The 11438-nt window shown below is 45.0% G+C and overlaps 1 protein-coding gene across 3 annotated transcripts in view; it reads right to left on the reverse strand.

Annotated features, from left to right (window-relative positions):
* Positions 1-9795, reverse strand: part of LOC125464434 (multidrug and toxin extrusion protein 1-like) — a 60928-nt gene extending 51133 nt beyond the window's left edge. For 2 of the 3 annotated variants that reach the window (XM_059655347.1, XM_059655349.1), the window contains exon 1: positions 7659-7809. In XM_059655347.1, coding sequence (XP_059511330.1) covers positions 7659-7781 — 123 coding nt within the window. In that variant the 5' untranslated portion in view covers positions 7782-7809. Of the gene's footprint in view, positions 1-7658; positions 7810-9599 lie in introns of those variants that run through there. The other variant, XM_059655348.1, reaches the window with a different exon arrangement.
* Between the last annotated feature and the right edge of the window lie 1643 nt (positions 9796-11438).

The following is an 11438-nucleotide window of genomic DNA, read 5'->3' on the forward strand; positions in this document are numbered from 1 at the left end:
CAGGAAGCAGGTGGGCGGGCCTACCCAGCTCCGGATCTGATCACGACGCTTTCTGATTCCCACATATTGATTGAGACCAAGCTAATGATGTTGGTGTAGAGCAATGGGTCCAATTGCAGATCCCCTCCCCAAAGCCCATTTTTGGAGAGCATATCCCACAAGACTAAGGATTGTACCTAGATACTCTGTACCTAAGATGGTGATGTAAGCAGCAACGCATAAAGTTTTCACTTGTACTTATTTGCGTACATGTGGCAATAAAGCTAATTCAATTCAGATTTAATTTTTTGTGTGGTGCAGTGGGGGGAAGGGATGAACTGGGCTGGAGGCAGGTGCCTCTTGGATTCTCCAGCATCTGCAGTTCCCATTATCACTGATACAATTTTAACCTCACTGCGAAGCCTCTTCCAGGGATGCCTAACCTGAAGAAGTTACCCTCCTCCCTCCGGACCAACCTCAGGGAATCTCTCTCCCATTGCAGCTCTCTTGTAATCTCTTCAGCCTTGAAACTGTTCGACCATGTCCTGAAGCAAACCAGGTACCACAGCCACATCACCTTCCTCAGCACCTGCCTCCAGCCCAGTTCGTCCCCTCCCCCAACTGCACCACACAACCAGCCCAGCTCTTCCCCTCCACCCACTGCATCCCAAAACCAGTCCAACCTGTCTCTGCCTCCCTAACCTGTTCTTCCTCTCACCCATCCCTTCCTCCCACCCCAAGCCGCACCTCCATCTCCTACCTACTAACCTCATCCCACCTCCTTGACCTGTCCATCTTCCCTGGACTGACCTATCCCCTCCCTACCTCCCCACCTATACTCTCCTCTCCACCTATCTTCTTTTCTCTCCATCTTCGGTCTGCCTTCTCCTCTCTCCCTATTTATTCCAGAACCCTCACCCCATCCCCCTCACTGATGAAGGGTCTAGGCCCGAAAAGTCAGCTTTTGTGCTCCTGGGATGCTGCTGGGCCTGCTGTGTTCATCCAGCCTCACATTTTATTATCTTGGATTCTCCAGCATCTGCAGTTCCCATTATCACTGATACCGTGCAGATAGAATCCTTTTGACCAATTGAGTCTGCATCGACTCTTCGAAGAGCACCCTACCCTATCCCTGTAACCTCACATTTACTACAGTTAACCCACCTAGTCTGTACACATGGGGCAATTTAACAAGGCCAATCCACATCTTTGGAGTGTGGGAGAGAACAAGAGCACCCGGAGGAACTCCACGTGGACAAGGGGAGATCGTGCAAATTCCACACAGACACCCAGGGCTGGACTCGAACCCAGCACTAACCAATGAGCCACCATGCCGTCCTCACAACATGAAGAAGTACGTGGATGACCACTTCAGGTGCCATAACATTCAGGGATCTGGGGTGTTCATCAATATTTCAGGGGGTTGCAAGCAGGGCAATGGGACTTTAGGGGAGTCAATGGTAAAAAGGGTGGGAGAATCATGACTGGGGTTGAGGGAGAAAGAAGAAGCATTTGTCGTAGTGAGGATTGAGAAGGGTGATGGACAGAATCTCAAGGTGAATGGGAGAAGCTCTGAACAGCATTGGAGGACATGGTAAGGTATGGGAGTGTGGGCTGTTGACTCAGACTGCCATCCTGGCCTCCAAAGTGGTTGGGCAAAATTGCAGGGTTGGCATCATTAAAGTGTGATGTCAGGGTTCAGTGGGTACCAAGGGTGGTTGCAAATGAAGCCCACTCGGATTCAGCCAAAAGAAAGTATAAGGTTCATCCCAAGGCCTCCAATAGTGTTGAAGACAGTGCACCAAAGCTAACCCGGTACAACTCAGTTATTTCAGGACCAGCTTCAATGAATACTTTGGAACCTCAGGGATCTCCTATTGTAGATCTAAAACTGGCCAATTCCTGAAATAATGACTTCCTCACCATGCTATTTATTGGCTGTTACAATCTATATAAGATTTGACATCACCTGTAACACAGTGGGGATCGGAATTATGGCACTATGAAGTGTAATACGAGAATTTAATCTGATTTAAAGAGGTGGGCAAAAGAAGTAAAGGTGATGCGAGAAAAACCTTTTTACACAGTGAGTATTTGGGTTAGACTACAGAGAAGGACGGTATAGATATAGAAATCAGAGAGGATGACTGTGATATACTTGAACAAACTACAATGCGAGAGGGAAAGGTATTAGCAATTTTAGTGAGCGTGAAATTGGATAAATTCCCTGACTTAGGCGAGAGGCATCCTAGACTAGTGAGAGAGGCCTAGAAAGACATTGCAGGGGCCAGACATGGGGTATCAGCCGATTAAAGGTAGCTAAAGTGTGGTACCTTTATTCAAGAATGGTGTAGGGGAAAAGTCAGGGATCTATAGGACAGTCAGTTGCACGGAACCATTCGAAAAAAGCTCTGAGGATCGAAATTAATCTTCATAGGATCATAGAGTTGTATAGCATGGAAACAGACTCTTCAGACTCACTCTTCCAAGCTGACCGGATATCCTAAATTAATCTGACCTAATCCCAATTGCCAGCATATGGCCCATATCCCTCTAAACTCTTCCTACTCATGTACCCATGCAGATGCCTTTTAAATGCTGTAACTGTACCAGCCTCCACCACTTCCTCTGGCAGCTCATTCCATACACGCACCACCCTCTGTGTGAAAATGTTGCCCCTCAGGTCCCTTTTAAATCTTTCCCCTCTCATCTTAAACCTATGCCCCTCTGGTTTTGGACTCACCCACCCTCAGAAAAGGACTGTGGCCATTCACCCTATCCGTACCCCTCATGATTTTATAAACCTCTATAAGGTCACCCCTCAGCCTGTGACACTCCAGGGGAAATGGCCCCAGCCTATTCAGTCCCACCCTATAGCTCAAACCCTCCAAACCCGGCAACATCCTTGTAAATATTTTCTTAAACCTTACAAATTTCACAACACTAAAGAAAAATCGAAAGAATTGCAGATGCTGTAAATCAAAAACACAAACAGAAATTGCTGGAAAATCTCCAAGGAAAATAAAGACTCCTGTGAAGATTCCATCCAATTCTCCCAGTTCCTCCGTCTCCATCACATAAGTTCCGACAAGGCTAACTTCAATGTGGGACCTTCTTGACATGTCCACCTTCTTCCTCAACTGAGGATTCCCCAGTTCTGTTGTCAACAGGACCCTCAACTGGATCCGACCCGTCTCCCACACTTCGCCCTCACCCCTTCTCTTCCCTCCTTCAGGATAGGGTTCCCCCTGTCCTTCTCTACCATCCCACCAGCATCCACATCCGGAACATCAGATGCCATTTCCGCCACCTCCAGTGAGAAGCCACAATCAGACTCTTATTCCCCTCCCCTTCCTTGTCTGCCTTCCACAGGGACCGTTCCCTCCGGGACATCCTGGCCTACTCTTCCTTCACTCCCAAAACCTGCCCATTTACCTCATCCCTCCTCAGTATCCAAGAGCCCAAAAATACCTTCCAGGTGGACAGCACTTTACCTGCACTTCCAACAATTTAGTCTTCTGCATTTGCTACTCACAATGTGGTCTCCTCTACCCTGGGGAAACCAAGCATAGACTTGGCGACTGCTTCGCAAAATATCTACATTCTGCCAGCAAAAAAGACCCTGAGCTTCCTGTTGCCTGCCACTTCAATGCACCACTCTGTTCTCTGCCCAACACCTGTGTCTCTGGCTTGCTGCAGTCTTCCAGCGAAGCTCAGCACAAGCTGGAAGAACAGCACTTCATTTTCCACTTGCAGACCCTGCAGCCCTCCGGACTCAATATCAAGTTCAGTAATTTTAGGGTCTCAACCCTCCCATGTCCTAGCTCCCTCCCCCACACACCAGGCCTTGTTATCACATAGCCTGCCATTACATACTACATACTGTTAGTCACAAACAGTCTCCATTAACAACGATTTACTCTCCAAGCCTGATTGTTATCAACTCCTTTGACTGTCCAACTGTTCTCTCTCTTGGGCTCTGTCTCCACCCATCATTTACTCCTGACCCCCTTCTCCAACCCTATCTCCCATATAGGAACTGACATTTACCTAGCCACTGTCAGTTCTGAGGAAGGGTCACTGGACCCGAAATGTTAACTCTGATTTATCCTCGCAGGTGCCGCTAAGCCAGCTGATCTTTATTACAACATCGTTTTTGTTCAAGTTTCACAACATTCTTCCTGTAGCAGGGAGACCAGAATTATACACAGCAATCCAAAAATGGCCTAATCAATGTCCTGCACAGCTGCACCATGACTTCCCAGCTCCTATACTCATGCACTGACCAATAAAGGCAAGCTTGTCAAATGCCTTCTTCATTATCCTATATACCTGCAACTCCACTTTCAAAGAACTATGGATCTATACTCCCAGGCCTCTTTGTTCAGCAACATTCCCCAGGACCTTGCCATTAAGTGTATAAGCACGGCCCTGATCTGCCTTTCCAAACTGCAGCACCTCACATTTATCTAAATTAAACTCCATCTGCCACTCCTTGGCCCATTGGCCCATCTGATGAAGATCTCATTGTACTCCAAGGTAACTTTCTTCACTGTCCACTACACTATCAATATTGGCGTCTTCAGCAAATTTACTAACCACGCCTCCTATGTTACAGTATATAAATGATCCAAAGCACTGGACACAGCACTGATGCTTGTGGCACGCCACCACTCTCTGTCTTCTACCTTCAAGCCAGTTCTGTATCCAAGTGGACAGCTCTCCCTGTATCAGAGATAATGGGAACTGCAGATGCTGGAGATTCCAAGATAACAAAATGTGAGGCTGGATGAACACAGCAGGCCAAGCAGCATCTCAGGAGCACAAAAGCTGACGTTTCGGGCCTAGACCCTTCATCTGATGAAGGGTCTAGGCCCGAAACATCAGCTTTTGTGCTCCTGAGATGCTGCTTGGCCCGCTGTGTTCATCCAGCCTCACATTTTATTATCTTGAGCTCTCCCTGTATTCCGTGTGATCTAACCTAGCTAACCAGTCTACCATGAGGAAGCTTGCCAAATGCCTCAATGAAGTCCATATGGATATGTCCACCACTCTGCCCTCATCAATCCTCTTTGCTACGTCTTCAAAAAGCTCAATCAAATTAGTGATACATGATTTCTACATGAAAAGCCATGTTACTGTTCTTAATCGGTCCTTGACTTTCCAAATATATGTAAATCCAGTCCCTCAAGATTCCCTCCAACAACTTACCCACCACTGACTTCACCAGTCAAGAGTTCCCTGGCTTTTCCTTACTGCATTTCTTCAGTTGTGGCGCCACGCTAGCCTACTCCAGTCTTCTGACACCTCACCCATGGCTACTGATGATGCAAGTATCTCAGCAAAGGGCCCAGCAATCATTTCCCTGGCTTCACACAGAGTTCTAGGGTATACCTGATCAGTCCTATTCACTTGGAGAATTAATCAAGGTCAGTCAGTATTGTTTTCACTGGGGGGTCATAGTTTTGGCTGCGATTCCAAGGTGGTGACAGTGTGCATACAGAAGAGCAGTGGAGTTGAGGTACTTTACACAATGAGCCTTTAGACAAGATCTTGCACAGAAGACTAGTCCAACAGGTATGGGATCAAGGGCAATTTCACAAAACTGGCTCAGTGTCAGGAAACAGAGGGTGATGATTGAAGGGTGTTTCAGTGACTCGAAACCTGGGCCCGGTAGCGTATCTCAGGATTTGATGCTGGGTCCTTTGCTGTTTGCTGGGTGCATTAATGAGCTAAACATGACTGTAAGAGGTATGATCAGTAAGATCACAAATGTCATGAAAATTGGTGGAGTGGTAAATGGAGACGAGGAAAGACTTGGAATACAGGGCAATATAAATGGGCTGCTCAGATGGGCAGAATAGTGGCAATTGGAATTTAATCCTGAAAAGTGTGAGGCGATGCATTTTGGGAGGACTAACAAGGCAAGGGAGTACATGTCAAGTGGTAGGGACCTAGGAAGTACGGGGGATCAGAGGGACCTTAATAGACAGGTTCACAGATCCTAAGCAACAGGGCAGGTAGACAAAATGGCCAAGGCGGCATTTAGAATACTTGCCTTTGCTAGTTGAGGCAATCAATACAAAAGCTTTGAGGTTATGATGGAGCTGTGTGAGATATTAATTAGACCGCAGCTGGAGTACTTTGTGCAGGAGTGGGTGCCGCAGTCTAGGAAAGATGTGATTACATTTGAGAAAGCGCAGAGGAGATTCAACAGGGTGCCACCTCGGGATGGAGTGCTTCAGCTACGGAAAGAGTTGAGATAGTTTGGGAGATGGTAGGAACTGCAGATGCTGGAGAATCTGAGATAACAAGGTGTGGAGCTGGATGAACACAGCAGGCCAAGCAGCATCAGAGGAGCAGGGAACCTGACATTTTGGGCCTAGACCCTTCAAAGGTCCGAAACGCCAGCTTTCCTGCTCCTCTGATGCTGCTTGGCCTGCTGTGTTCATCCAGCTCCACACCTTGTCATCTGAGATAGTTAGGGGTTGTTTTCCTCAGAACAGAGAAGAACCTGATGTAGGTGTATAAGATAATAAGGGGTATGGACAGGATGGATAGATAGGAGGAAATGCTTCCCCTTAGTAGAGGGGTCAGAAACAAAGGAGGTCAAGATTCAAGATAAGGGACACGGGGTTGAGAGAGGATTTAAGGAAGAATTGTTTCACTGAGAGCATGGTGGATATCTGGAAGGCTAGTGGGGACAGAAACCATCACAATAAATAAGACGCAGTTAGATGAAAACTTGAAATGCCATGGCATAAAGTATTGTAGACCAGATGCTGGAAGATAGGATTAGAGTAGATAGCCGCTTGATGAACGGCATGAACACAATGGGCCAAAGGGCCTCATTCTGTGCTGCAAAATGCCATGACTCTATACAATAAGGAGCCCCACAATCAACATCTCATTGGAGAAACTAGGAATTGGCAATCACTATAAAATTGATGGCATTAGCAAATCCCAAAACAATAGGATTTTTTAACAATTCTGGTGGAAGTGTAACGACATCAAGCTAGGACAGAATGGGGCTTCACTGTGATAAGTCCTGCAGCCAAATAACCTGCTGACATAATAACTCTGTCTGGGTTCACATACAAAGCGTAACTGATTTGGGAAATTTCCAGACAATGCCGACGCTCAGGGAACTGTATCATTAAGAACCAAACAGTGCAGGAGGTTTTAAAAAGGAAGAATGTCGAGGGGGTTATTATTTGAATAATTATTATTGTTGTCAATGCCGGGGGTTTAAATGACTGTCCTCACCAATGTAACATATGGCAACTTTAGGAGAGTTGACATCTTGCTGGGGATTACCACCGCCCAGTGCATTTCTCACCAGAACATTTGCTGCCACAGTGTATGCCCAAGCAACCCGCAGGGCGTAGAAGATAAATCATTATTTGTACAGTATTCTGTACAAATTTTCTTCCTCTCAGTTAACCTTTTGCTTACAGTGACTGCTCTGTCAACATACCTGTGCGTAGGTGTCTTACTAAACAGCTCAGGGAGGTCAGAGGTTTATTCCTTCCTGTGTGCTGAGTTACCTTGATCTCAGTTGGGAAATGGTTGGTTTTACAATCACCCCCATTAACCACCATCCTCAACCCATACCCCATTCATCGCTCTCCAGGCTTCTAGAAGGAATAAAATCAATTAGAGTTTCTGATCCAACTTACCGTGAATCCACTCTTTTCTCCCCTACTCCTCCCATCAAATTGTCTCCTTAAAGTGAGTGTAATCCTCTCACAATCTTTATACCTTCTTCCAGGTGGAAATACTTTAAGATCGCTGTGTCCCATCAACTCTGGGTGGTTTCGCAGCCATAGTTTTCAACACCTCAGCTTTAGTAACCATTCCTTCAGCTTTGTAGGGCCTGATCACTGAAACTCACAATCCGAAAGCTCTCTTTTCCTTTATTTTGTCACCTTCAAAATGCTCCTTAGTTTTGTTCTAATCAACCACGCTTTTGGTTAACCTTCTCCACATCTAGTAACTTTTTCTCACTAATGTTTCTCTCAAGTACATCGAATCATCTTACTCTGTTAAAGGTGCCAAATAAATGCATTATCACACTCAAAAGCTGCCGACTAAATTTGAAACAGATTCAATATAAATCAGCCGCTGTTTCACCCAATGGAAACGTCTTCTGATTACAGAAACAGTTGATAAGGACAGCCTACAATATCTTTGCTGTCAAAATCACTAGTTCTACTTCAGTAATGTAAATTACCTACACAGGAGAAAGCAGGGAGGACAAACGTTTGCTAATGATGCCATGTGACAAAGGTTGGCAAATCCAGGAATGATGCAGACAATTGTAGCAGAATCTAAACTGGTTATTAGTGTAGGCAAATAAGTGGCAAATGCAGTTTAATGAAAAAAAATACCCTGGTAATAATGCAACTTTAAAAAACTGCCTTTAAAGTTTACATTCTCAGAATGTTAGCAGAGTGGAGGAACCGGAAGATATTGGGGTTATGATACATAGGCTTTAAAATGAGAGGGTCAAAGTTAGAAATGGCCACCCAAAGGCGAATAGATCACAAATTATGCACAAACGCCAGAGACAGATGTTGAATTTCTTCAAGATATTGATGAAGTCGCAGTGGAAGGATTGCATTTCATCCAGATCATCTGTCCACAAAAAAATAATTGCAAGGGTCCCACGAGATGTTCTAAGGATTGAGGGGGCCATAGCTATGAATGAAAGCAGCAAAACTGAAGGTTTAATCACTGGAACAACAGCAGTTAAGGAGAACTGGTTTGAGGAGTCCAAAGATAGATTAACAACGAGATATGGTTTGGCATTAGCACTAAAAGAAAAACACAGCGAGAAGTTGTAAGATAATTTTGACCAGGAAGGGGAGTTAGTGCATAGAATAATTTAGCAAAAGGAGCTTATGAGGAAGATAACTTAACATTGCTAAGAATGGAATTAAGTAAATATTTGGAAGGGAGGAATATAAAACAACACGATTAAAGAATAATGAAATTGGATTGTAGAGGAGCGCTCCATTTGAAGAGTTGTTGTCAAAATGGACTGAATGACCTCCTTGTTTGCTCAACTTTTAGTGACTCTCCAAGGAAACTGTTATTAACAGGGAGAGGCAATGGTCATATCCCAGAATAATGCCTCTGCTTCCAACATACACTGGCTTTAAATTTAACAACTGGATGAGTAGTGCGATTGAAGGTGAAGTGTGACTGTCTGTTCAGTGTGAGTTTAGCTGTAATAGACCAGATACTGTGGAATGGAAGAATCCTTTTTTGTAAGTGCAGTGAAAAGAAGTGAATGCTTAACCATCCTTTAATGCTTTTCCCCATCTGCAGGATGTATGGTTCCCTTGTTCTAGGAAGTTGCTATTGTTTAGTCAAACATACATTAGATATGTAAGCATTGTACTTTATTCTGAGACACTCAATAAATGCCCATGTTTTTAGCACAGAATCTTCAACCTGAGTCTGTATGCTGCCCCTATTATCTGGAAAGCAATGGTTTGGGCTCTGAGTTCAACTTCATTAATTAACCCTATGAACATGGAAAGCAACAATCAACAAATTAAACTTTATTAAAGCAAATTAGCATAAAAAGAGGAAAAAAAAGTTCTGGAACTAACCTGACTACAAAACCTGGAGGCATCAACTCCAATTGCCCTCCCCTCTCATTTTGTACCTCCCTGCAGGGACGTCCATCTCAGAGGGAGGGGAGGTGGCAGGGTGTCCCATTCCTACCAACGCTGCTCAACAGATACTGCCAGCGGAACAGTACAGACACTCACACACACACACACACACACACACACACACACACACACACACACACTCGCACACACACACATTCGCGCACACACACACACACACACACACACATTCGCACACACACACACACACACACACACACACACTCGCACACACACACATTCGCGCGCACACACGCACACACACACACACACACACACATTCGTACACACACACATTCGCACACACACACACACACACATTCGTACACACACACATTCGCGCGCACACACACACACACATTTGCACACACACACATTTGCACACACACACACACACATTCGCACACACACACACACACACACACACACACTCACACACACACATACACACACACACACACACACACACACACATTCGTGCACACACACACACACACACACACACACACACACACACACACACACACACACTCTCTCTCTCTCTCTCTCTCTAACTCTCTCAAATTGAAACAACACATCCTCTCCAGTTCAGGGCCAAAAATCTACTGCAACAGTTCACAATGTCTTAAAGATCTTTGGATTCTCAGTTAAACTTTTCAAAATAAATCAATCACGCATGAAATTCTGTATGCATTTCCTACGTTAGGGAATTTGCAATGAGTTATAGAGTCATAGAGTTGTACAGCACAGAAACAGACCTTTTGGCCTAACCCGTCCATGCCAACCAGGTTTCCTAAATTAATCTTGTCCCATTTGTCAACATTTCGGCCATATCCTTCTCAACCCTTCCTACTCATGCACCCATCCATCTGTCTTTTAAATGTTGTAATTGTACCAGCCTCCACCACTTCCTCTGGCAGCTCATTCCATACACATACCATCCTCTGTGTGATAAAGTTGCCTCTTAGATCCCCTTTATATCTTTCTTGTCTCACCTTAAACCTATGCCCCTCTAGTTTGAAACTTCCCTACCCTGGGAAAAAGACTTTGACTATTCACCCTATCCATGCCCCTCATGATTTTATAAACTTCTACAAAATTGACCCTCAGCCTCCGACGGTCCAGGGAAAATAGCCCCAGTCTATTCATCCTCTCCCTACCACTCAAACCCTCCAATCACAGCAACACCCTTGACATACCTTCTGTACCCTTGCAAATTTAACAACGTCTTTCCTATAGCAGGGAGATCTGAATTGAATGCAGAATTCCGAATGAGTCCACTAATGTCCTGCATAGCTGCAACATGATCTCCCAACTCCTATGCTCAATGCACTGACCAGTAAAGGTGTGTACCAAATACCTTTTCACTACCCTATCTACCTGCAGCTTCTCCTTTGAGGAACTATGAGCCTGCACTCTGAGATCTATGTTCGAGAATGATTAAATAACAACTTAGATAGATAATTCCTGGACTGTAATACATGTTGGTACAGGCTGACATCATGGAAGATATAAGTCATCCTTTCTGAGGCTGCCATATGTTCTCAGACTACCCAGGGACAGAGACTAGCTCGCTATTTCCTTCACTTTCTACACAAAATAATCCAGAGTAATTCCTCTGGGAGGCTATCTCCTGCAATAGTATCCAAAACGGTATACTTGTTTGAGAGGGGGAATTGCCACAGGAGATTGCTGCACTACCTGCCTATCTCTCCTGATGGTCACTCACCTACCTGACTGTACCTGCAGTGTGACTAACTCCCTGAAATTGCTATC

The sequence above is a fragment of the Stegostoma tigrinum genome, chromosome 27, assembly GCF_030684315.1.
Source record: "Stegostoma tigrinum isolate sSteTig4 chromosome 27, sSteTig4.hap1, whole genome shotgun sequence".
Taxonomy (NCBI): domain Eukaryota; kingdom Metazoa; phylum Chordata; class Chondrichthyes; order Orectolobiformes; family Stegostomatidae; genus Stegostoma; species Stegostoma tigrinum.